Source organism: Schistocerca cancellata, chromosome 9 (assembly GCF_023864275.1).
Source record: "Schistocerca cancellata isolate TAMUIC-IGC-003103 chromosome 9, iqSchCanc2.1, whole genome shotgun sequence".
Classification (NCBI taxonomy): Eukaryota; Metazoa; Arthropoda; class Insecta; order Orthoptera; family Acrididae; genus Schistocerca; species Schistocerca cancellata.
Window position 1 is genome coordinate 329,058,987 of NC_064634.1, and position 27,438 is coordinate 329,086,424.

Below are 27,438 nucleotides of genomic sequence, written 5' to 3' on the forward strand. Positions count from 1 at the left end.
AATTCTTTGCAGTAGAATGACCTCAGTGAAAATCAGTTTGGATTCTGGGGAAATGTAGGAACAGGTGAGGCAATACTGACCCTATTTCTTAGAATATAGGTTAAGGATTGGCAAACCTATGTTTCTAGCATTTGTAGACAGAGAGAAAGGTTTTGACAATGTTGACTGGAATACTCTCGTATAAATACTGAAGGTAGATGAGGTAAAATACAGGGAGAGAAAGGCTATTTACAACAAGACAGCAGTTAGAAGAGTTGAAGGGCATGAAAAGGAAGCAGTGGTTAAGAAGGGAGTATGACAAGGTTGTAGCTTATTGCCAATGTTATTCAATCTGTACAATGACCAAACAGCAAAGGAAACAAAAGAAAAATTTGGAGCAGGAATTAAAGTTCAGGGAGAAGGAATAAAAACTTTGAAGTTTGCTGATGACACTGTGATTCTGTCAGACACAACAATGGTTTTGGAAGAGCAGTTGAATGGAATGGACAGTGTCTTGAAAGAAGGATATAACATGAACATCAACAAAAGCAAAATAAGGATAATGGAATCTAGTCAAATTAAATCAGGTGATGCTGAAGGAATCATATTAGAAAATGAGACACTTAAAATAGGACATGAGTTTTGTTATTTGGGCAGCAGAATAACTGATGACAGCCGAAGTAGAGAGGATATAAAATGTAGACTAGCAATGGGAAGAAAATCGTTTCTGAATAAAAGAAATTTGTCAACGTCAAACATAGATTTAAGTCTTTGGGAGACTTTTCCAGAAGTATTTGTAACGAGTGTGGCCGTGCATGGAATGTGGATGATAAACAGTTGAGACAAGGAGAGAATAGATGCTACAGAAGAATGCTGAAGATTAGGTGGGTAGATCATGTAACTAATGAGGAGGTACTGAACAGAATTGGGGAGAAAAGGAATTTGTACCATAACCTGACTAGAAAAAGGCATCAGCTGACTGGACACATTCTTAAATGTCAAGGGATCACCAACATAGTATTGGAGTGAAATGTGGGGTGTAAAAATCTTAAAGGGAGACCAAGAGATGAATACAGTATGCAGATTAAGAAGGATGTAGGTGTCATTGGGTATTCAGAGATGTAGAGGCTTGCACAGGATAGAGTAGGAAGGAGAGTGCTATCAAATCAGTCTTTGGGCTGAAGACGATGAAAACAACAACAACAACAACATATTGCTACTCAACAAATAGAGGAAGCATTGGAGTCACAGACAAGCACAATCAAAAAAGGTTGCTAAAATATTTAAGCTTTCAGATAACATTTTTCCAAAATAGAAAACACACACACACACACACACACACACACTTCACATAAACACAACTCACACACACACACGTGTGTGTGTGTGTGTGTGTGTGTGTGTGTGTATGATTTATAATTCAGGACTTTTGTCTGAAAGCTTAAATATTTTAGCAGTTGCTCATTGTGCTTCTCTGTGACTCAATGTCTCCTCTATGAGGTAAGTACAAGACTTTCTTATACTGTCCAGTCTACATTTCTATTGACATAACTGCCAGGCAATTGTAGTTCTTCTTTTAGCAGAACATGCAAGCTCAGTTTCTAGTTTCGTATACAGATGTAGAGCTTTGATGCAGCAATGCCCATGTTGTTAAGAAGAATGATAGAATATCACATTTATCCACTGATACCAGGCACTAACTTTCACCAAAATGTTCTCCCCTGTACAGGAATTACATAATGTGTGTACACGTACATGTTATGGCATAGGAACAATGACATATGGAAGTTTGGTTCTGGCCATGAATCGAGCATGGATAGCCAAAGTGGTGAAGGCGACCACTCGCATAAAGCGAGAAATCTGTGGTCCAGTCCCAGGCCGGCACAAATTTTCCTTGTCATCATTCCATTATGCAGCTGATGGTTGTTTGTATTCACAACTGCAAATGCATTTCATGTATGTACAGCCTGGTTTAGTACGACTAACTGCACAATGATAGCATTGCGCCCTGGCACTGTAACCGATTAATCACAAAGTTGTTTAATCCATTTTTTTATTTTTTGTCTTTACAAATGACTATTTGTCCATATAATTTAAGAATCATGATAGAAGGTTGTATACATGGAAGAACCCTGGAGACACTAAAAGGTATCAGATAGATTATATAATGGTAAGACAGAGATTTAGGAACCAGGTTTTAAATTGTAAGACATTTCCAGGGGCAGATGTGGACCCTGGCCACAATCTATTGGTTATGACCTGTAGATTAAAACTGAAGAAACTGCAAAAAGGTGGGAACTTAAGAAGATGGGACTTGGATAAACTGAAAGAACCAGAGGTTGTACAGAGTTTCAGGGAGAGCATAAGGGAAAAATTGACAGGAATGGGGGAAAGAAATACAGTAGAAGAAGAATGGTTAGTATTATGTGTCGACAGAAGTGCCGACACAGTGTTATTATGAAGGGCCGAATAGGCACGCTATCAGCTCCCCCAGAATATCGCGAAGTCTGAAACAGGATGCTCAATGCATGCTAATAAGAAAAGAACGGAGCGTCTCATATACTTAACTTTATTCTCTTGTGTGGTACATCTCTATGGTGAATACAAGTAAGACTCTCTCCAGATATGGTTAACTGCGCCTTGCTAGGTCGTAGCTATGGACTTAGCTGAAGGCTATTCTAACTGTCTCTCGGCAAATGAGAGGAAGGCTTCGTACGTCTAGTCGCTAGCAATGTCGTCCGTACAACTGGGACGAGTGCTAGTCCGTCTTTCTAGACCTGCCATGTGGTGGCGCTAGGTCTGCAAGTACTGACAGTGGCGACACGCGGGTCCGACATGTACTAATGGACCGCGGCCGATTTAAGCTACCACCTAGCAAGTGTGGTGTCTGGCGGTGACACCACAGTTAGCTTTGAGGGAGGAAGTAGTGAAGGCAGCAGAGGATCAAGTAGGTAAAAAGACGAGGGCTAGTAGAAATCCTTGGGTAACAGAAGAAATATTGAATTTAATTGATGAAAGGAGAAAATATAAAAATGCAGTAAGTGAAGCAGGCAAAAAGGAATACAAACGTCTCAAAAATGAGATCGACAGGAAGTGCAAAATGGCTAAGCAGGGATGGCTAGAGGACAAATGTAAGGATGTAGAGGCGTATCTCACTAGGGGTAAGATAGATACTGCCTACAGGAAAATTAAAGAGACTTTTGGAGATAAGAGAACCACTTGTATGAACATCAAGAGCTCAGATGGAAACCCAGTTCTAAGCAAAGAAGGGAAAGCAGAAAGGTGGAAGGGGTATATAGAAGGTCTATACAAGGGCGATGCACTTGAGGACAATATTATGGAAATGGAAGAGGATGTAGATGAAGATGAAATGGGAGATACGATACTGCGTGAAGAGTTTGACAGAGCACTGAAAGCCCTGAGTCGAAACAAGGCCCCCGGAGTAGACAACATTCCATTGGAACTACTGACGGCCTTGGGAGAACCAGTCCTGACAAAACTCTACCATCTGGTGAGCAAGATATATGAAACAGGCGAAATACCCTCAGACTTCAAGAAGAATATAATAATTCCAATACCAAAGAAAGCAGGTGTTGACAGATGTGAAAATTACCGAACAATCAGTTTAATAAGCCACAGCTGCAAAATACTAACACGAATTCTTTACAGACGAATGGAAAAACTAGTAGAAGCTGACCTCGGTGAAGATCAGTTTGGATTCCGTAGAAATACTGGAACACGTGAGGCAATACTGACCTTACGACTTATCTTAGAAGAAAGATTAAGGTAAGGCAAATCTACGTTTCTAGCACTTGTAGACTTAGAGAAAGCTTTTGACAATGTTGACTGGAATACTCTCTTTCAAATTCTAAAGGTGGCAGGGATAAAATACAGGGAGCGAAAGGCCATTTACAATTTGTACAGAAACCAGATGGCAGTTATAAGAGTCGAGGGACATGAAAGGGAAGCAGTGGTTGGGAAGGGAGTAAGACAGGGTTGTAGCCTCTCCCCAATGTTATTCAATCTGTATATTGAGCAAGCAGTAAAGGAAACAAAAGAAAAATTCGGGGTAGGTATTAAAATCCATGGAGAAGAAATAAAAACTTTGAGGTTCGCCGATGACATTGTAATTCTGTCAGAGACAGCAAAGGACTTGGAAGAGCAGTTGAACGGAATGGATGGTGTCTTGAAGGGAGGATATAAGATGAACATCAACAAAAACAAAACGAGAATAATGGAATGTAGTCGAATTAAGTCGGGTGATGTTGAGGGTATTAGATTAGGAAATGAGACACTTAAAGTAGTAAAGGAGTTTTGCTATTTGGGGAGCAAAATAACTGATGATGGTCGAAGTAGAGAGGATATAAAATGTAGACTGGCAATGGCAAGGAAAGCGTTTCTGAAGAAGATAAATTTGTTAACATCGAGTATAGATTTAAGTGTCAGGAAGTCATTTCTGAAAGTATTTGTATGGAGCGTAGCCTTGTATGGAAGTGAAACATGGACGGTAAATAGTTTGGACAAGAAGAGAATAGAAGCTTTCGAAATGTGGTGCTACAGAAGAATGCTGAAGATTAGATGGGTAGATCACATAACTAATGAGGAAGTATTGAATAGGATTGGGGAGAAGAGAAGTTTGTGGCACAACTTGACCAGAAGAAGGGATCGGTTGGTAGGACATGTTCTGAGGCATCAAGGGATCACCAATTTAGTATTGGAGGGCAGCGTGGAGGGTAAAAGTCGTAGGGGGAGACCAAGAGATGAATACACTAAGCAGATTCAGAAGGATGTAGGTTGCAGTAGGTACTGGGAGATGAAGAAGCTTGCACAGGATAGAGTAGCATGGAGAGCTGCATCAAACCAGTCTCAGGACTGAAGACCACAACAACAACAACAATATGAACTATCTCACCATAAAATAAAGTATGCATTAAGATGCAGGTGTGTACAGACTGCATTCGTCTGTAGGCTTGCATCCTGTGCATAGTGTATTGTAAGTCTGCAGTTACATGTAGTCCATGCATAACATATTTTAAAACTAGATATTTCACATCAAATGATATATGTGGGGATGGAGCAAGAAGAGCCAACATTCAAAAGTAGCCATCTGTGAATGCATGAAATAAAATTCTTTGCAGGTTAAGACTGAAACGTGTGTGTGTATATATATATACACTTTCCACCTTCTAATACCATGTCACCCTCACAACACCCCCACAACGACCCCATTAAGTTTTATTTACATTCCCTCCGCAAACATGCCTTCACCCTAGCCAGATTATGCTCACATATTTTATTTTCTCAGGCTTGTCTGACATTTGGCATAACCCCCAAAGGCCTCACACTTAAAGTTCCCATCTCTGGCTGCAACCCTTCTTTCCATCAGTCCCTATACCAGTTCCAAACTGAACAATCCATTGCCCTCACCCACCTAATCCTTCACCTACACATCAACTCAGCCAATGAACACACCCGTCAACTCCTATCCTTAATAAAAGTCCTCAATCTTTCCTCTCCCACATCCACACCGGCTATTCAGAGCATCCTCCTACAGGCCAACTGCCAATTAGAACAGCATGCCACCCTTCACCTCAAAAAACTATCCAATCTCCTGGTTTCCCACCTCCGGAAAGGCAACTCACTCACCCTTCACAACCTTTCCAGCAAACCTCAACCACCTCTCATTGCACACAAACCCAGTCTCTCCCATCTACTCAATCTCCCACTTCCAGCTCCACTCCCTCCAAAACCTCAAAATTCCAATCAACACAATCTGGCACCACAACACCCTAATTCAGTAGTTAACCTTTCCTCCAAACCTCTCTCCCAATCCGAAACCTCTGTCCTATCCAAAGGCCTCACCTTCAGCCCCACTCCCAAATTCAACCAAACAGCCCTCGTCAAAGATTTACTGTCCTACACTCGTACTCTCTGCTGGAAGTATCACTTTGCCACGAAGAAAAATGATCCTAATCCTACCCCTAATGATCCAACTCCCCAAGACACTATCCAAATTGAACCCTGCCTGGAACAGTTCCGTCCTCCGTCACAGCGGGACCCACCTCCTCTTCCTCAAAATCACCCTCTCCAAACCTTCCAGGAATTTCTGACTTCCAGCCTTTCCTCTCAGTCCTTAAAAAACCTTAATCCTACTCCCAACATCACCACTGCTGAAGCCCAGGCTATCCGTGATCTGTAGGCTGACCGGTCCGTCGTCATTCTTCCGGCGGACAAGGGTTCCACAACCGTGGTACTTGATCGTCGGGAGTATGTGGCTGAGGGACTACGTCAGCTTTCAGACAACACCACATACAAAGTTTGCCAAGGTAATCCCATTCCTGATGTCCAGGCAGAGCTTCAAGGAATCCTCAGAACCTTAGGCCCCCTACAAAACCTTTCACCTGACTCCATCAACCTCCTGACCCCACCGACACCCCGCACCCCTACCTTCTACCTTCTTCCTAAAATTCACAAACCCAATCATCCCGGCCGCCCCATTGTAGCTGGTTACCAAGCCCCCACAGAACATATCTCTGCCTACGTGGATCAACACCTTCAACCCATTACATGCAGTCTCCCATCCTTCATCAAAGACACCAACCACTTTCTCGAACGCCTGGAATCCTTACCCAATTCGTTACCATCAGAAACCATCCTTGTAACGATTGATGCCACTTCCTTATACACAAATATCCCGCACGTCCAGGGCCTCGCTGTGATGGAGCACTTCCTTTCACGCCGATCACCTGCCACCCTACCTAAAACCTCTTTCCTCATTACCTTAGCCAGCTTCATCCTGACCCACAACTTCTTCACTTTTGAAAACCAGACATACCAACAATTAAAGGGAACAGCCATGGGTACCAGGATGGCCCCCTCGTACGCCAACCTATTCATGGGTCGCTTAGAGGAAGCCTTCTTGGTTACCCAGGCCTGCCAACCCAAAGTTTGGTACAGATTTATTGATGACATCTTCATGATCTGGACTCACAGTGAAGAAGAACTCCAGAATTTCCTCTCCAACCTCAACTCCTTTGGTTCCATCAGATTCACCTGGTCCTACTCCAAATCCCATGCCACTTTCCTTGATGTTGACCTTCACCTGTCCAATGGCCAGCTTCACACGTCTGTCCACATCAAACCCACCAACAAGCAACAGTACCTCCATTACAACAGCTGCCACCCATTCCACATCAAACGGTCCCTTCCCTACAGCCTAGGTCTTCGTGGCAAACGAATCTGCTCCAGTCCGGAATCCCTGAAGCATTACACCAACAACCTGACAACAGCTTTTGCATCCCGCAACTACCCTCCCGACCTGGTACAGAAGCAAATAACCAGAGCCACTTCCTCATCCTCTCAAACCCAGAACCTCCCACAGAAGAACCGCAAATGTGCCCCACTTGTGACAGGATACTTTCCAGGACTGGATCAGACTCTGAATGTGGCTCTCCAGCAGGGATACGACTTCCTCAAATCCTGCCCTGAAATGAGATCCATCCTTCATGAAATCCTCCCCACTCCACCAAGAGTGTCTTTCCGCCATCCACCTAACCTTCGTAACCCTTAGTTCATCCCTAGGAAATCCCCAAACCACCTTCCCTACCCTCTGGCTCCTACCCTTGTAACCGCCCCCGGTGTAAAACCTGTCCCATGCACCCTCCCACCACCACCTACTCCAGTCCTGTAACCCGGAAGGTGTACACAATCAAAGGCAGAGCCACGTGTGAAAGCACCCACGTGATCTACCAACTGACCTGCCTACACTGTGATGCATTCTATGTGGGAATGACCAGCAACAAACTGTCCATTCGCATGAATGGACACACGCAGACAGTGTTTGTTGGTAATGAGGATCACCCTGTGGCTAAACATGCCTTGGTGGACGACCAGCACATCTTGGCGCAGTGTTACACCGTCCGGGTTATCTGGATACTTCCTACTAACACCAACCTATCTGAACTCCGGAGATGGGAACTTGCTCTTCAATATACCCTCTCTTCCCGTTATCCACCAGGCCTCAATCTCCGCTAATTTCAAGTTGCCGCCACTCATACCTCACCTGTAATTCAACAACATCTTTGCCTCTGCACTTCTGCCTCGACTGACATCTCTGCCCAAACTCTTTGTCTTTAAATATGTCTGCTTGTGTCTGTATATGTGTGGATGGATATGTGTGTGTGTGCGCGAGTGTATACCCGTCCTTTTTTGCCCCTAAGGTAAGTCTTTCCGCTCCCGGGACTGGAATGACTCCTTACCCTCTCCCTTAAAACCCACATCCTTTCGTCTTTCCCTCTCCTTCCCTCTTTCCTGATGAGGCAATAGTTTGTTGCGAAAGCTTGAATTTTGTGTGTATGTTTGTGTTCGTATGTGTGTCTGTCGACCTGCCAGCACTTTCATTTGGTAAGTCACATCATCTTTATTTATATATATATATATATATATATATATATATATATATATATATATATATATATATATATATATATATATATATATATGGCAGGTCGATAGACACACAAACAAACACAAACATACACACAAAATTCTAGCTTTCGCAACCAACAGTTGCCTCGTCTGGAAAGAGGGAAGGAGAGGGAAAGACAAAAAGGATTTGGGTTTTAAGGGAGAGGGTAAGGAGTCATTCCAATCCCGGGAGCGGAATGACTTCCCTTAGGGGGAAAAAAGGACAGGTACTTGAAGCAAGGATACGACTTCATCAAATCCTGCCCTGAAATGAGATCCATCCTTCATGAAATCCTCCCCACTCCACCAAGAGTGTCTTTCCGCCGTCCACCTAACCTGTTTCTCTTTCTGATTCAGAAATACTGCTGACAATGATTCAGACTTTTAGCGATACAACCAAGAAGATAGAAAGAGAAGGGATTTGGTACTGGAAAATGGAAGAAAAATTTGACAAAAGAAATGTCATCCTTCCACATTTTACCACACATTGATGAGTCTACAATAGAATTTTCTTTACAGACTGTAGACATCTGAAGAATATCCTAAAGCTTCTGGTTCAGCCCTGACAGCTAATTTATAATAAAGTAACAAAGGAGAAGTTTGCCTTCTTATATCTCAGAGGCTAAATGTACGATGAACGTGAAACTTGGTATGTTCTAATCTAACAACACAAGATTCTCAACTACAAAGTTTTGTTTACGTGCCACTTTCCAATTAATGAAATGCAAAGAGAAAGATTTTGTAAAAAGATAAAAAATGCTGTATCTTTGACCTGATTTTGCAAAAAAAAACTATGTTCTATAAAACTTTTGGCTCATTAGAAAGATAATTGTTTTAACCAGCAAAAAATGCATACTTGATTGCCAAACACGGGCTAACAATGCTAGACAATTTGAATCAAAATTGGGTGCAAAAACCATGGCATGAAAAACTGTAAACTTCATATTCTTATATCTCGTAGAGTAAACACATGCTAAACATAAAACTTTATATACGGTAGGATGGTAGCCTGAACTTCATTCACCTATTATTTTCCAGTAAACTACAAATAGGGTATATTCAACGCTTGCTTTACAAATACTGTTTTCTTTAAAACTTACATTTTTAAAACTTTTTGAGCCACTTTCTGCAGTTCAATTTCTGGAAACATACTCTCGGCCAGATGTTGATATTAAAGAAATGGGAAGCTTCGAAATGAGGTGTCGTATTGGTATGCAAAATGCATCCTAGCTTTTAGGTCAATAAAATGAATGAGCTTGGCCTCGAGGAGGCATGTATTTTATTAGTGTGCCATTTTGTTCTGTTAATATGTCAATAATGTTGCAATGTTGAGAAGTTTAAAATCAAAATTGACATTATTTTTTGATCACTGCCTATATGACATATGCCCATATATTTGAGAATCGGAAATAAGTACTTAGCAAATGGCTTTGTAAGCAGACAGGTACTACAACAAGGCTTTGAAATCTAAATTAGGAAACCGGATTACCGTATTTACTCGAATCTAAGCCGCACTTTTTTTCCGGTTTTCGTAATCCAAAAAACCATCTGCGGCTTAGAATCGAGTGCAAAGGAAGCGGAAGTTATGAAAAATGTTGGTACGTGCTGCCACAACTAACTTCTGCCGTCGAATATATGTAGTGCTACGCAGGCATGCTTTGAGGGCACAAAGATAAATATTGGTGCCAAAACCTCTGCGTCAGTAAATAAATTAAAAAAAAAAGTGGAAGACGAGCTTTTTTTCTCTGCCGCGAGTTTCAACCACTGCATTTTCATACATAATCCAACGAAGTAAATACAAATTCCGTATTGTTCATCTTCGAATGTAGCACAATTTCAGTGTACTACGAAAATCTGAGTGGCAAGACTGTTTGGGATGTTTGTCAATATGGCCAACTCTATGTTCTGAATTTTTTCCTATCTGTGAGAAGAGATGGTTGCTAATAGGAACCTGATGAAATTTGAATCACATACAGTATTTTCTTCACCATAAGAATAATACGAATATAAACATTTTGCCATGTATTCTTTCGTGTTTGCTGCTATCTCATTTAAATCCTATCTGCCTAATAAACTACGAAACTAGAGTGAGACAACAGCAAACGCGGAAGAATATACGTATCGTGTCATGTTTATATTCGTATTATTCTTATGCCTAATAGTGATAGTCAGAAATGAAGCACGGCAAGTGACTAGATTTTTAAATCTAAGATGACTAATTTCTGTGCAGAATTTGATGTAATAAAGAAGCGGCCGCAAAGATTTTCAAACGGAGAAAAATTTTCGCCTAACTCTCGTTCAGAACATGTTCTATCATACGCATCTATTATTTGATTCTTGTTGATCATTATCAAAGAAAGCAGCAGTGTAAGTAACAACAAATAGCAGTCTCTTGCCATTGTTTCGCTAATGAGACGATTCCTCTTTTTTTTTAATTGTACGCGGCGGTAGCGCGCACAAAAGCAAGCCATGCCACGAGCCGCGACAGGCCGTAAACACGCACTATCAGAATGCGACAAACAATGCATGACACAATGCAGTAATGCATTTTCAGCTTAGAGTGACGCAAACACCTATAACAAAGAAAACGACACTTATCAGATCAAAGCAAAATAAGCAATCGACTCAAACCAGACGAAGCACGTGAAAAAGGAAGGGTACCCGTATAAATATGGACGGAGCGCCTGACGCATAGCAATGGCTACGTGGTAAAGCTTAACTGCTAAGCTTACGACTCGAACTCAACTACTGTAGCTGTATCGTCATTCATTCGACCTAAATTGTGTCTCATATTACAATGGACCAACTTTGTTTCGATTTGGAGGTGCGGCTTAAAACTTTTCTCTACCCTTGAATTTCGAGTCTCAAATTTCAGGTGCGGCTTAGATTCGGGAATTTTTTTTTTTCCTTTATTTCGAGTCTCATTTTTCAGGTGCGGCTTAGATTCGAGTAAATACGGTACCAGCTTGGAAACCTGGATAAAGAAACCTACCTGTAGCTAGTACTGTACAGCTACTGGGCATGGCCCCTATGGTGATGGGATTCATGTTCTTGAATTGGCAGTGACACTGTGGTCCAATGCAACACAGTGAGATATTAGTTGTCAATTTGAAAACAAAACCACACACAATTAAACATGGGCAACAGATTGCTGAACGCAACCTGTCTCCATGGTACATGTCACCAAATTTGTCCGTCATTGTCAAGTACTGTTAGTGCCGACTGAATATGATTTTCTGAATGCTTGAAAACATACTCTTTCCAGCATTAAATTGCTTCATATTAATTATGGAAATCCTAATTCAGTGTTATATATTTCAGCAATTTTTATGAAAATCAGGTTTCAACTGATTTTGTAGAAATTTAGAAAGTGGTATGAGAATGATATTTTACATTGGAAAACCTAAGCTTTTGTGTCCACAGTTTCATGTTTACCACACCTTTAATCTACGAGATATGACAGGCCAAAATAAAAATTTTATTCACAGTGTGATTTTTCGTCAGTTTGTTTCAATGTATGCAGCATCGTTAGCCCCTGTTGGAAATTAAACCCACTGCTCTGGTTTTTTTAACATGTTGTTGTGAATGAGACCAGTTTTGAAGCTTTAATAGAAAACAGTATTTGTAAAAGAAGTGTCGCATATACCCTATTTGCTCTTTCTCACAAAATTTCTCATATTTTTGTCAAATTTGTAGATTATTGGAAAATAGTAGGTGAATGAAATTTTGTATTCTACAACCTGGTGATACCGACCTTTTATATATAAAGCTTTATGATCAGTATGCATTTACTCTGTGAGATATACGAATCCGAAGTTCAGATTTTTTTTTCATGCTACAGTTTTTGTGCCCAACTCTGATTCAAAATGTCTAGCATTGTTAGCTTACATTGGATAATCAAATACACTTTTTTTGGCAGTCAAAAGTATGCTCTTCCTAATGAGTCCAGTTTTGAAAGTTTTATAGAACAAATTTTTTTGCAAAATGAGCTCAAAGAGACTGCATTTTTATCTTTTTACACAATCTTCAACTTTACACTTCATTCATTCACTACTGGAAAGTGGTACATAAACAAAACTTTATATTTGAGAACCCTTGTGTTCTAAGATAACTACATGTCAAGTTTCATGTTCCCCATACCTTTAGCCCATGAGACAGAAAAAACCAAATTCTAAACTTTCTCTGGCACCTATTTTTTCAGATGATTTTGTCTCAAATTTTTGGCTGAATATGGCTCATAACATTCCTTTCATTATTATTCTTAAGAGAATGCATAAAATTGCACAAGATTGTTAAATCTCATTTCTTTCAACAAAACATTGCCCAAGACATAACAACTCAAAGTCACCATAAATTCACACTCACTCTGCACCACGTCAGGCATGGAGGCAAACAAGTGACTATATCTCAGCCAGTATTGCTCCCACAAGTTTCTGGGTTTCCAAATATTCATGTAAAAGTTAATTAGCCATTATAAATATAAGAATATTTTTAAATTTCTTTTCAGTTAATTGCTTAACATCTATTGTACATCTCCACAGCATAACGTTCATAGGATTTCTCACCACATGCAGAGATAAACTAAATGTTTCTTGAAGCCTGAAATTATGCCATAATCATATCAAACAATGGAAACTCCAGGTAGGAATATCAACAATGTAGAAAAAGACAGATTGCTACATACCTTAAAAAGCACACACAAGTTGCAAACAGGCACAATTAAAAGAGACTTACATAAAGCTTTCAGCCATAGTCTTCATCAGTAAAAGAGAGACAGACACACCATTCACACACACAAGCAAGCATGCCTGATGCACACAAGACCACCAACTCCAGCATCTTAGACCGGAATGCCACAAAGATACTTTTTAAAGCAATTAACAGATACCAAAAGAAATAACTACAAAAAACTAATGTTCATTTTTATTTTTAATGCAACCCTGAATTGATTAAAATGTTCAAATGTGTGTGAACTTAACTGCTATGGTCATCAGTCACTATGCTTACACACTACTTAACCTAACTTATCCTAAGGACAAACACACACACCCATTCCCGAGGGAGGACTCGAACCTCCGCTGGGACCAGCCGCACACCTGAATCGATTATTTTTCTTCAACATGCACTGCACTGATGTAAGACTAGCCCGCACTACCCTAAACATTTGTACTACACATATTAATTCAGCAAGTAGCAGGTGACATCTATAGATATCCATGTTTTTGTTATATTTGATAAACATGCAAAAAAAAAATCTATAATCAACTGAATAGCAAAACAAACAAAACACGCATCAATTGCAAAGATTAGCCCAATGGATTCCCAACCTTATTTTTGCATTCATAAGTAACCTATTCATCTCCTAACAATTTTTCTATACTAGATCTTTCATGACAACCACAGTGACACCATTTTTAATGACTTAGTATCTTCTTTGTTTCCTATTGCCGCTACAATAAATTACATTTACCACTCAAAGAAATTTAAGGTTGTGATTGACTTCTAATAAACAATGTTGTGCCGGCCGTTGTGGCCGAGCGGTTTTAGGCGCTTCAGTCTGGAACCGCGCGACCACTACAGTCGCAGGTTCAAATCCTGCCTTGGGCATGGATATGTGTGATGTCCTTAGGTTTGTTAGGTTTAAGTAGTTATAAGTTTTAGGGGACTGATGACCTCAGATGTTAAGTCCCATAGTGCTCAGAGCCATTTGAACCATTTGAAACAATGTTGTAAGAAAAAATAAATGCAATACCATTTTCAATTGGTGCCACAACAGGATCCACCACAGCACTCTGCTTGAGCAGCACTTCTTGAGTGCTGTTTTGATTGCTACTGGGTTGTGTTGTTTTAGCTTTTGCAGCAGCATTGTCTTGTTTCTTGTCTTCTTTCACAGAACTTTTCGATTTTTGTGATGTCTGGCTTTGTGAGTCACTGTCAGTTGATAAAGTTGCAAGAACAAAATGAGCCTCAAATGTTGGTTTATTGCTTATCATAAACACAACTGGCCTGAGGGAAAAAAATGAAGAAATGTTAGACATTACCTTCTGACAGACACAATTTTAAACAGAAAGCATCCAATTACTTATATCAAAACTCAGTTCTGAATTAATTAACATCATTTTAATATAAATTTAACATGGCAACACTTCTCTGATGAAATCCAACTATGAACGTTTGAAGGGAGAAAAAAATTGCAGTTAGTCAATCCTGTATGTATAGCTGACTGGCAGAAGTGTTGTAGCAAAAAAGTCATCCAAATTAAAGGTCCAACTTAGAATGCTTGTAACTGCCATCTGAAGATGGATTTGTAAAGAAAAATCCGAAACCGGTCATGGTCTGAAGATAATAAACCTTTTTAAACCATACATGTGGCTGGTAGCTGTTTTTTATAAATTATAAATCTTAATACAACAGCCACGTTTCTCAACATGTCGACTTTCGACAAAATAGCGTTAAGCTTACCTAGCCAGGTATGGAGAATGTTACATGCGTTCAAAAAGGTCCAACTTAGAATGCTTGTAACTGCCATCTGAAGATGGATTTGTAAAGAAAAATCCGAAACCGGTTATGGTCTGAACGTAATAAACCTTTTTAAACCATACATGTGGCTGGTAGCTGTTTTTTATACATTATAAACCTTAAATCCAAATTATTATTTCAAAATGAATCTTTTACTCGTTAATGGAGTGTGTGCTGTTTTGAAACTTCCTAACAGGTTAAAACTCTAGTCTGGACTGGGACCCAAACCCAAAATTTTGCCTATCACGTGCAATGCTCGTACTGACTGAGCTATTCAGGCAGGTGCAACTCACCAAACTTTTTACAAGATGTATACTATCTCATAACCTCACCCTTACAGTTATTAATAAACAGGGCAATGTGATATGGTGATGTTCCCTTCTGTTCTGTGACAAGTCTGTAGATGTTCAGTTTGAATGACCTTAATACAAGAAGACAGAAATTCAATCTGTGCTATAGTCTAAAGTCTGCATTAAAATGTTCACCCTCTCATTCGCACTGCCCTCTCCTCTCTTTTTAGGGTTTAGGGAGCTACTCAATGGCAAGCTTGTTAGCAAGCTTGCCTCAAATATTCTGAGAAGAATGTGGTTGTGGTTCTTCTTCTTCTTCTCCTTCAGTTCCTTTAAACTTTCAATTGTTGGGTTGGGGGGTAAGAATGTGGTTAAAGCACATAACATTTTAAAGTGCATGAAATAGTAATTCAGTTATAACTGCATTCAATCTTTTTCATTGCCTCACTTAAACTGTTAAAATTGTAAACATGGTCATCTTTCCAAAATATTATTAGAACTTGAACACATAACAGAGCAAATGCACAAATGAAGACCCTAGCTGCAAACAAGGTAAGGGACAAGTTGGTTGTTTTGAGAAACTGCACAGCAAAGTTTCAATAAAATGTCATACATAAGATATATCAACGACAGCCACTGTGATTTTTTAGTTCAGATAAGTCACTGTTGTCAAGTAATTCTTGAGTAATGACATAGCTTTAAAATCACAAATATATTCGAAATTTTATTCTTAAAAATATCTCAATGGGTGCTTAACATTGTTCACTTGCAAACTGACTGCACTTAACAAGAATTACCATTGACTTATCACTGTTTACTTGCTGGGCCACTTATCAAAACATTACTGTGAAACCTCTACAAAATACAAATTTCAAAGGTCTAAATTGTTTCACTTTATGATTCTAAGATTTGCATTACCAAGTTTTGAAATAATGATTTATAACAACCTCAAAATGTAATCTATGACATTAAGGATGATCCTTATAACTGCAGCCATAACACTGTCAAATAAATTCATTTAAACAATGTTAAGGGACACAGCTTAATGTGGTTTACTTGCTTAAAGGATTATTCACCCTTACCTGAATACCAATGGCTTTTGAAGTGCATTTGTGTTCAGGAACATGTTCAGGATCTTTATCTGAGTCATAGTTATCCTCCTCAGATTTGTACAAATCGACCCTGAAATACATTTTCCTAGCACGAAACCACACACATTACTACAAGAGCTATCCAGAAAGTGACAGACATTTTGGTCTATAGCTGCAGTGGGCAGGGCTACAGCTGCCATGTTGGTGCTATAATGTTCCTATACTCAGTATACATCCAGTGGTGGTAGCATATGGTCTGTTCCTCTGCTACTTTGCATTCTGTGACATGTTAAAATGTGCACTACAACAGAAAATCCCACCACTTGTGAGGTGCATCCTGTGATTAGGTTTTTGTTGGCAAAAAAACTGCAAACCACTTGAAATTTATCACAACCCTTGTGATGCGTACAGAAAAGAAATAACGAGTGAAAGCTGGGTGAGAAAATGGTGCATCGATTTTAAAAATGGCTGTAACAATGTTCATGGTGAGGATTGCAGCGGTAGGCCTAGTCTTGTGAATAACGAACTGGTGATGAGAATCATCAAAAAAGTTCATGAAAAACATCATGTCATGACTTTTGCAACATTTTCCCCAGATTTCACAGAGATTGGTGCATGAAAATGTGGAGGAGAAGTTTGGTCACAACAAATTTTGTGCCATGTGGGTTCCCAAAATCCTAGTGAAAGACCACACACTGGCTGAAGTGCTGATCTTCTTCAAAGATTATGAGAAAAATGGTAACAAAGTTATTGATCATATGGTAATTGGAAATGAGACTCGACCAAAGCATGTCAGTTGTGGAACAAAAAGTTAATTTGATGGAATGCAGACACACAAATTCTCCCAAGAAAACAAGGAACTGCTTGCAAATGATGACAGCAAGAAACATCATGGTTACTGTGTTTTGGAACTCAAGGGAGTGATTCTCATTTATTTCCTTGAATAAGGCATGACATTTACCTCAGAGAGGTATTGTCCAACAATGACAAAGTTAAGATGGGCAATACAAAACAAATGTCAGAGAAAACTAGTACATTTTTTTTTTTTTTTTTTTTTCACAATGCACATCTACAAACAGTCTGTCATACCTGTGATCCCCTACCCGTAGGAGATCACAGGATGAGAGGTGTTTAATTGTCCACCACACAGCCCAGATTTGGCGCCAAGCAACTACCATCTCTTCCCAGAATAAAGACATGTCTTGCAACACAGTGTTTTGATACTGATGACAAACTGCATGCTGGTATAAACCAGTGGTTGTGATTGCAGGCAGCAGATTTCTACAGAGATGGTACTGAAAAACTTGTGCCACAGTATGATAAGTGCCTCAGTTTGAATGGCAATTGAGCAGAAAAATAGTTTAAGAGTGCACCTTCAAAACATATATAATAAAATTTGATTTTCCCATATTGTTAATTGTTTAATTTCAAAATCTGTCATTTTCTGGATAGCCCTTGTACAGCCAGCACCCATGTTTCTGGCAGTTACCACTATTTACGCGCAAAAGTTGCCATTAGTGCATTCACGCATCATGTTTTATATGCAATAGCTCTGTTTTTCATTGACTGTCTCTTACCACTGTTTACACCCGAGGTATTCAAAAAGATATGTTCCACATTCTCTTAATACACTAAGATATACTCCCTAGTAAATTATGGAGCACGAGAGACATTTCAAAAAATCTTAAAATTTACTCCACAATCATCTCTATGTCTGTGAAAATGGGTGGTAAACTAACTGCTGATGTCTTGTCTGAACATAAAGAGCTATCATTTAAAATGTTACACATGAAAACTACCCCCAAGAGCATCACATGTTAGACAGTCCTCTTGCTGGTGTATTGCATCCAGAGACAAGGAAGGACGACTTCTCTCATCTAAGTGAATGGAAGGCCAAGGCCGAAGAGCTGACACCATCTGCTGTGGCTTCTGGCATTCTCGCTGATACATGGCTCTACACAAATAAGATTATAGACTGTAGGGAAGCATATGATTCCCAGCACCTGCTTCCTTGGCCATGAATCACTGCCAAATCACTTCCCTAAATACTATGTACCCAGTACTCAGTACAACACTCTTCCCCATAGTTTGTAGATGAAGAAAGCTCGCCTAGGTAGTCTGCACTGCTCAGCACGTGCCCTGTATAGTCTGGAGGTGACTTGAACCAGGTGTGCACATGGTTGCATATAACTCTCTGCAAAATATAGTAAACTTATTTGGTACATAGATGTTGAATAAATGACCAATAAAAAGCACATAGCAGCTAAGACTATCCACTTGTGAATACTGAGATGCAGCTCCAGCATTAATTAAAAAAAATTATAAATCACAGCTGAAAACATATACAAGAAAGCAATCTCTCCTGTAATTAATAAAATTTGAATATTTTCAGCCGCTTCACAAGTTAGTGACTTTGTTTCATCCAGAGCCTTCAATGAGATTTTCAAGTTTTTCCAGATTGACATTTCAAATTTTTCTGGGATAATTTTTGGTGTTTGTGAATGCATATTCAACATTTACCAGTTTTTATGGCTGCAAATGAAGTTTTCTGAGATATCTCATATTAGTCATCACTCCAAGTTCAGACAGAACTGAAGGCTGCAGGAATTTTTCAGCATAACTGATAAAACTAATGAGAGTCCACAAACAGAACAGAAAAAAAAATTTACTTTTGATGTTGTGACTGTACTGATTGGGAGATTTATAGCTAAACCATTAGCTACATACTAAAACAGTGACAATGAGCAATAGTTTACTTTTCAGTTTCATCAACAACTCTCAAAACTGCAATCTCTTCCTGCCCCTGGAAATTTCACTGTTACCATTATCTGTCAACAATGTACACTATGCCATGTCACTGTATGGTAATCTCAAGTATATGAGAAATGCTCATATTGAAGTGCTGTAACAGGAAGGTGTAATATTAATAAACTTTGATGGTAACAATTCATCATGTTTAAAAACTGGACACACTTCCCACTATGGTCATTGTTAACTTGAAGTTTGACACTGCAAGAAACTTGGCAAACTATTATTTTGCTCTGAAAGTAGTAAAAAAGAACAGAAGCCTGACTATTCAATCTTCACAAGATGTATGTTCCAAAATGGACATACAGGGTGATTATAATTAAAGATCCAGTTTCAAAATGCCATAAGAAAAATGTCAGATTTGAACAGGATATTATCAAAGATGGGGAAAGTTTATGGAAATGAAAAAAATCCAATGAAAAATTTTACCACTAGATGGCTTTCTAAATATCACAACATAAATGGGTTCATCTTCAAGAGACAGATGAATTGCAATATGACAGTTATGGTGTGAGCTGCGCACTGTACTGGTAATGTGCATGATTGCACAAGTTTGGCATTCAATACCTATGGCACTATTAATCAGGTTAGCTGTTCCACCAAGGAAGATTGTACCACACTGGATGGAAAAAATCAGTTTTTAATTGTCCTAAGGTCAAGGGGTAGCGTCTCTGATTCATAATCAAAACGTCTTCGGTCCCGGGTTCGATCCCCGCCACTGCCTAAATTTTGATAAATAATCAGCATTGGCGGCTGAAGACTTCCGGCATAAGAAGTCAGCCTCATTCTGCCAACAGCATTGTCAAAGAGGGCGGAGGAGCGGATAGAGGTTCAGGGCACTCTCCTGTCCTAGGGGTGGGAAATTGCCCCTAAAGGCGGAAGAATCAGTAATGATCAACGACATGAGGATGCAGAAGGCAATTGAAACCACTGCATTAAAGACACGTAATGTGTATCCACAGGACATGTGGCCTGTAATTGAAGAAGTGTCATGATGATCTCTCCATTGGCAAAAGATTCCGGAATAGTCCCCCATTCGGACCTCCGGGAGGGGACTGCCAATGGGGAGGTTACCATGAGAAAAAGATTGAATAATCTACGAAAGGATAACGTTCTACAAGTCGGGGCGTGGAATGTCAGAAGCTTGAACGTGGTAGGGAAACTAGAAAATCTGAAAAGGGAAATGCAAAGGCTCAATCTAGATATAGTAGGGGTCAGTGAAGTGAAGTGGAAAGAAGACAAGGGTTTCTGGTCAGATGAGTATAGGGTAATATCAACAGCAAAAGAAAATGGTATAACAGGTGTAGGATTCGTTATGAATAGGAAGATAGGGCAGAGGGTGTGTTACTGTGAACAGTTCAGTGACCGGGTTGTTCTAATCAGAATCGACAGCAGACCAACACTGACAACGATAGTTCAGGTATACATGCTGACGTCGCAAGCTGAAGATGAACAGATAGAGAAAGTGTATGAGGATATTGAAAGGGTAATGCAGTATGTAAAGGGGGACGAAAATCTAATAGTCATGGGCGACTGGAATGCAGTTGTAGGGGAAGGAGTAGAAGAAAAGGTTACGGAGAATATGGGCTTGGGACAAGGAATGAAAGAGGAGAAAGACTAATTGAGTTCTGTAAAAAGTTTCAGCTAGTAATAGCGAATACCCTGTTCAAGAATCACAAGAGGAGGAGGTATACATGGAAAAGGCCGGGAGATATGGGAAGATTTCAATTAGATTACATCATGGTCAGACAGAGATTCCGAAATCAGGTACTGGATTGTAAGGCGTACCCAGGAGCAGATATAGACTCAGATCACAATATAGTAGTGATGAAGTTCAAGACGTTAGTCAGGAAGAATCAATACGCAAAGAAGTGGGATACGGAAGTGCTAAGGAATGACGAGATACATTTGAAGTTCTCTAACGCTATAGATACAGCAATAAGGAATAGCGCAGTAGGCAGTACAGCTGAAGAGGAATGGACATCTCTAAAAAGGGCCATCACAGAAGTTGGGAAGGAAAACATAGGTACAAAGAAGGTAGCTGCGAAGAAACCATGGGTAACAGAAGAAATACTTCAGTTGATTGATGAAAGGAGGAAGTACAAACATGTTCCGGGAAAATCAGGAATGCAGAAATACAAGTCGCTGAGGAATGAAATAAATAGGAAGTGCAGGGAAGCTAAGACGAAATGGCTGCAGGAAAAATGTGAAGACATCGAAAAAGATATGATTGTTGGAAGGACAGACTCAGCATACAGGAAAGTCAAAACAACCTTTGGTGACATTAAAAGCAATGGTGGTAACATTAAGAGTGCAACAGGAATTCCACTGTTAAATGCAGAGGAGAGAGCAGATAGGTGGAAAGAATACATTGAAAGCCTCTATGAGGGTGAAGATTTGTCTGATGTGATAGAAGAAGAAACAGGAGTCGATTTAGAAGAGATAGGGGATCCAGTATTAGAATCGGAATTTAAAAGAGCTTTGGAGGACTTATGGTCAAATAAGGCAGAAGGGATAGATAACATTCCATCAGAATTTCTAAAATCATTGGGGGAAGTGGCAACAAAACGACTATTCACGTTGGTGTGTAGAATACATGAGTCTGGCGATATACCATCTGACTTTTGGAAAAGCAATTCCGAAGACAGCAAGAGCTGACAAGTGTGAGAATTATCGCACAATCAGCTTAACAGCTCATGCATCAAAGCTGCTTACAAGAATAATATACAGAAGAATGGAAAAGAAAATTGAGAATGCACTAGGTGACGATCAGTTTGGCTTTAGGAAAAGTAAAGGGACGAGAGAGGCAATTCTGACGTTACGGCTAATAATGGAAGCAAGGCTAAAGAAAAATCAAGACACTTTCATAGGATTTGTCGACCTGGAAAAAGCGTTCGACAATATAAAATGGTGCAAGCTGTTCGAGATTCTGAAAAAAGTAGGGGTAAGCTATAGGGAGAGACGGGTCATACACAATATGTACAACAACCAAGAGGGAATAATAAGAGTGGACAATCAAGAACAAAGTGCTCGTATTAAGAAGGGTGTAAGACAGGGGCGGGCAGGAATCCTGCACATGTGCGGTGCACTTGCACGCGTGCAGTTAACAGGTGTTCCGCGTGCACACAGGGGCAAGCTGGCCACCCGCTTATCTCCCATCCCCACCATACCTTCTGTCCGCTCCTTCCTCTGTAATGCGTTTTGTTTCCTAGCTTGCTTTATTGAGTGAATGAATAAGGTTAGTAGGAGAGCTTGAAAGAAATCATGGCTTGAAAGAGTACCTATTACCTACGATACGTTTTATTTAATTATCACAGGTGGAGTTTACAATACATTTAATAGCTGGAACAAAATTTCTACATGCAGACAAACACAAACAGTTACGTAAATTTTCATCACTGATGTTTGCTCTTAACCGAGACTTATTAATTCAGCAAATGGTTTTCCAGCTCTCGCTATATTAAGCACAGTCTTATAACTTGCACATACCGCTGGGCTATTATTGTTGTCGTCCTGAAACCTTGAAAACAGTGCTCCATAAAATGTTAAATCAGTTACATGAGAGACATGACGAGAGAAAGTCGCAGATCTCTCGTGACAATAGCAACTACGACAAATTCAAATGGCTCTGAGCACTATGGGACTTAACTGCTGTGGTCATCAGTCCCCTAGAACTTAGAACTACTTAAACCTAACTAACCTAAGGACATCACACACATCCATGCCCGAGGCAGGATTCGAACCAGCGACCATAGCGGTCGCGCGATTCCAGACTGTAGTGCCTAGAACCGCTCGGCCACTCCGGCCGGCCAACTACGACAGATTCGTCTCGTATCGTCAGATCGCTCTTCTTAAGCTCAGTCAATTTCCCATCTGCTCAGAATCCGACAATAAATTGTACTCGTCCTTGTGAAATTTATTATAATGGCCTTCAATACTAAACTTCCGTTGACCAGCGAGAATACTGCCACATATCAAACATTTCGAATTTTCAAGTTTTTGCACAAAGAAAAAATGATCCTCCCATTACTTTTTAAAAGATAGCAAATCTCCACTTCTCCGTTTCTTGAAATACAACGTTCACTACATAGTGCTCGCTTCGCATCAACGTCCGCAGCTTAGCCTGGCACTACACTGCCGCAACCTGCCGGCTGTCGCCACAGCCCCGGTCGACGCCTGCACGCGAGCAGCACACGTGCAGCGCTGTGCGCTCGTGAGCCGCGTGCAACGTTTGCCCGCCCCTGGTGTAAGACAAGGCTGTAGCCTTTCGCCCCTACTCTTCAATCTGTACATCGAGGAAGCAATGATGGGAATAAAAGAAAGGTTCAGGAGTGGAATTAAAATACAAGGTGAAAGGATATCAATGACACAATTCGCTGATGACATTGCTATCCTGAGTGAAAGTGAAGAAGAATTAAATGATCTGCTGAACGGAATGAACAGTATAATGAGTACACAGTATGGTTTGAGAGTAAATCGGAGAAAGACAAAGGTAATGAGAAGTAGTAGAAACGAGAACAGCGAGAAACTTAACATCAGGATTGATGGTCACGAAGTCAATGAAGTTAAGGAATTCTGCTATCTAGGCAGTAAAATAACCAATGACAGACGGAGCAAGGAGGACATCAAAAGGAGACTTGCTATGGCAAAAAAGGCATTTAGGCCAAGAGAAGTCTACTAATATCAAATACTGGCCTTAATTTGAGGAAGAAATTTCTGAGGATGTACGTCTGGAGTACAGCATTGTATGGTAGTGAAACATGGACTGTGGGAAAACTGGAACAGAAGAGAATCGAAGCATTTGAGATGTGGTGCTATAGACGAATGTTGAAAATTAGGTGGACTGATAAGGTAAGGAATGAGGAGGTTCTACACAGAATTGGAGAGGAAAGGAATATGTGGAAAACACTGATAAGGAGATGGGACAGGATGATAGGACATCTGCTAAGACATGAGGGAATGACTTCCATGGTACTGGAGGGAGCTGTAGAGGGCAAAAACTGTAGAGGAAGACAGAGATTGGAATATGTCAAGCAAATAATTGAGGACGTAGGTTGCAAGTGCTACTCTGAGATGAAGAGGTTAGCACAGGAAAGGAATTCGTGGCAGGCCGCATCAAACCAGTCAGTAGACTGATGACAAAAAAAAGGGTCAAAACCAATAAGTAGCAGAAATGACATTGATTTTTAATTGCCTTGGGGCCAAAAGCCATAAATAAATCAATCTGGTACCGGTTTCTAATTGTTACAAGACTGGCGTACAACTTGTTCAAGATGGTGTCCACTGTTTTCCACCACAAAAGTATGTTTCACAACAGATCGGAGTGTCTCAGGGATCACGTTCAGAATGCATTGCACAATGTTTGTAATTGGAGCACTGAACACACTGCATCTTTCAGATAATCTCACACCCAGAAGTAATATAGATTAATAATGTGTGATCTGGACAGCCAGGCAGTATAATGACAGCTGATAATTCTATCATTTCCAAAATGCCTCTACAGCAGCTGCTTCACAGGCTGTGCAATATGCAGATGAGCTGCATCTTGCATAATGATCCTAACCACACATCCACACTGTTGAAGGGTTGGAATGATGCTGGTGCACAAAAGCCTCTCGTAGTACATACCAGAAACGGTATACTAATACGACTTGCAGGACCCATTCCTTAAAAAAATATGGCCCTACGACAAACAATGCCATCGGCCTGCAAAAAACAGTTACCTGTGCAGAATGAAATGGTACCAGTTTATCTCCAAGTTGATTTTCTGTTGCCTGTATTCTGAAATTCTGCATATTGACATGTTCCTGGATATGGAAATGGGGTTCATCTGTTCACAGGATCACTGTCTACTTCCATGCGAGCAAGAAATTCTTGAGACAACATTTGTGTCTTACTGGTAGGTCAGCATTAACCAACTCCTAAACATGGATAATTTATTATGGATAGTAATGCAGGACGTTTCGTAGAAATGTATGCACCATGCTCACATGCATGTCAACAGTCCCCAGGACTGCATGTTTGTACACCACCACACGATTCCTCCTTGCAATGCTGTGGCTGCACCTTTTACTGATGTTGGATTAATTGTTTCCCTTCCTCTGCCACTCTACACTTCAGAGGAAAAAGTCTTTTCAAATTTCATGGTCATTTTCTCCAGACCCTTGGCAGTTATCAGACTACCTTTTTTCATATCCATCAATGCCTGAAACTTCTGCAGAGCTGGCACACAGTCACCACTTTTGTAAAAGAGCTTTAACAGTAGTATGTGCATTGAGAGAATCCCAGCATCTCAGATGCAAATTGTGGAACAACTGTGTATCCCACATCTTTTATTTTGGATATTCTGTTGCTTACAGTTCCACCTAGTGATAAAATTTCTGTTTTTTTCCCATTAAGTTTCCCTCTTTTTCAGTAATATTAATATTCCATTCAAATTTGATAACATTGTGAGCAGTGGTTCTTTTTGACAGAATTTTGAAACTGGAACTTTAATTATAATCACCCTGTATATTTATATATTTACTTTACTCAAACAATCCTTCTTTGCTTGTGGTAAATGACGAATTCACTGCTAAATGATAAATTCTCATGCACATGTTACACTCTGTCACACTCACCATCATGCATGCTACAACAATTCAATACGTTTCTTCATCTTGTTTTTTGTGACTCCACAAACAACTAGTTCCAAAGAAAAATCTCAGAGAAATTTGTAGCAAACTATCTTAGTACATTTCTTTCTGTAAATGAACAGTTCAACTCCCCATCAAAGTATTTCTGAATTTCCTGAGAATTTAACTTATTTCTCCAGTCAGTTCTATTTTCCTGATAATTTTAGACTTTCCAGACAAGCTGTCATGTTGAATGAGTAAGCAGGGCAGCACTTGAGAGCAATTAATGAAAACTGACTTTATACCAGCACTTGCAAAGGTTTGGTACGGTAGTAATTTTTGAACAGCAAACAATATATTCACTTAAGGCATTACCACCAAAAGGTAAGTGACAGCCCTTCAGTCTCACTGGAGAGGCTAGATATGAGACTGGCACTGTAGGCAACTGTGGCTGGCATAATTCTCTCAGGGCAGACTACTTCAAAGGCCTTGAGGTCTATAGGCCACTCTGGTCCATACACTGTGCTTCTGTATCTCCTGAAGATCACACAAAAGCTTTATAAAACTGAATCAGATGCACTCTGCCTATCCCAGGGTAGACCTGTGACTAAGGCACTTAAAGATGTTCAGCATGTACATGTCCCTTAAATGCAGTAACAATGACAACTTTGAAACAAATGTGTGGTCCTAAGACATATGAGTTAAACAAAAGATGAGAACAGTTCAACTAGTCTCTTCAGGCCACTTTCCTGGGACTTGCAAGGGTGAGTTTCTGTTGCATAATTAGAGAAGGAAAAAAAATTACAAAACTGTCAACAAGTATGGAGCACCACACTGGCCTCCTTGTCGTGAATGTTATACTATTAACGGCATTGTCAAAGAGGGTTAAATTTAAAAACTTCCTTGAAAGGACACCACCAGTGAAACCTGTGCCCTAACTGCTCAAATTTTGTGTTTAGAAAGTATTGGCATAGTAACAACAAATGAATAAAGATAGACAAGCATGGAAGCCAGATCAATGGTGAAGTGCTAAAATATTATGCTTCCAACTAATGTCAACCGTGTTTCTTATATGACGAATATTTGTTATTAAATGCTGTCTTCATGAATTGTCTCCAGGGTGGTCTAGTTGTCAAGATTTCACTGTTACTTCTAACCTACACTGACTGGAGGTAAGGATCCATGTGTTCTGATTCAGACCAGGGAACAGCTGAGCATTCCATCCAACATTCACTGTTACTTCTAACCTACACTGACTGGAGGTAAGGACCCATGTGCTCTGATTCAGACCAGGGGACAGCTGAGCATTCCATCCAAAATCTTTTCTACACAGCTCATTATTGCGATGCTGTGTAAACACAGAACATGCTTCGACCTTTCCCAGTTTGAGGAGGGAGAGCAAATTTCCTCCTTCATAAGGTTTGAAATTCTCCTATGTGCAAAATTCTCCTACGTCACACATCATGCAGCCCAAGCCAGCAATTTCTGGCTCATGCAGCACTGCTCTACCAAACATAACAGGTGCAACCCCTGCAAGTAGTTGCTTCTGCAGTATCATAACAACACTAGGTGGCATTCCCTCAGAAACAGTTACACGTCAACACTGCTCCAACCATGTTGTGCCACACCAAAGCAGAATCATGGTTAGCAGGCATATTCATGTCCCACCAG

General features: G+C 40.1%; 1 protein-coding gene across 1 annotated transcript in view; it reads right to left on the reverse strand.

Annotated features, from left to right (window-relative positions):
• The window catches only part of LOC126100666 (cell cycle checkpoint control protein RAD9A), a 53,699-nt gene that overhangs the window by 4,016 nt on the left and 22,245 nt on the right, over positions 1 to 27,438 (reverse strand). The window contains exon 5 of the mRNA XM_049911286.1: positions 14,198 to 14,451. Coding sequence (XP_049767243.1) covers positions 14,198 to 14,451 — 254 coding nt within the window. The remainder of the gene's footprint in view (positions 1 to 14,197; positions 14,452 to 27,438) is intronic.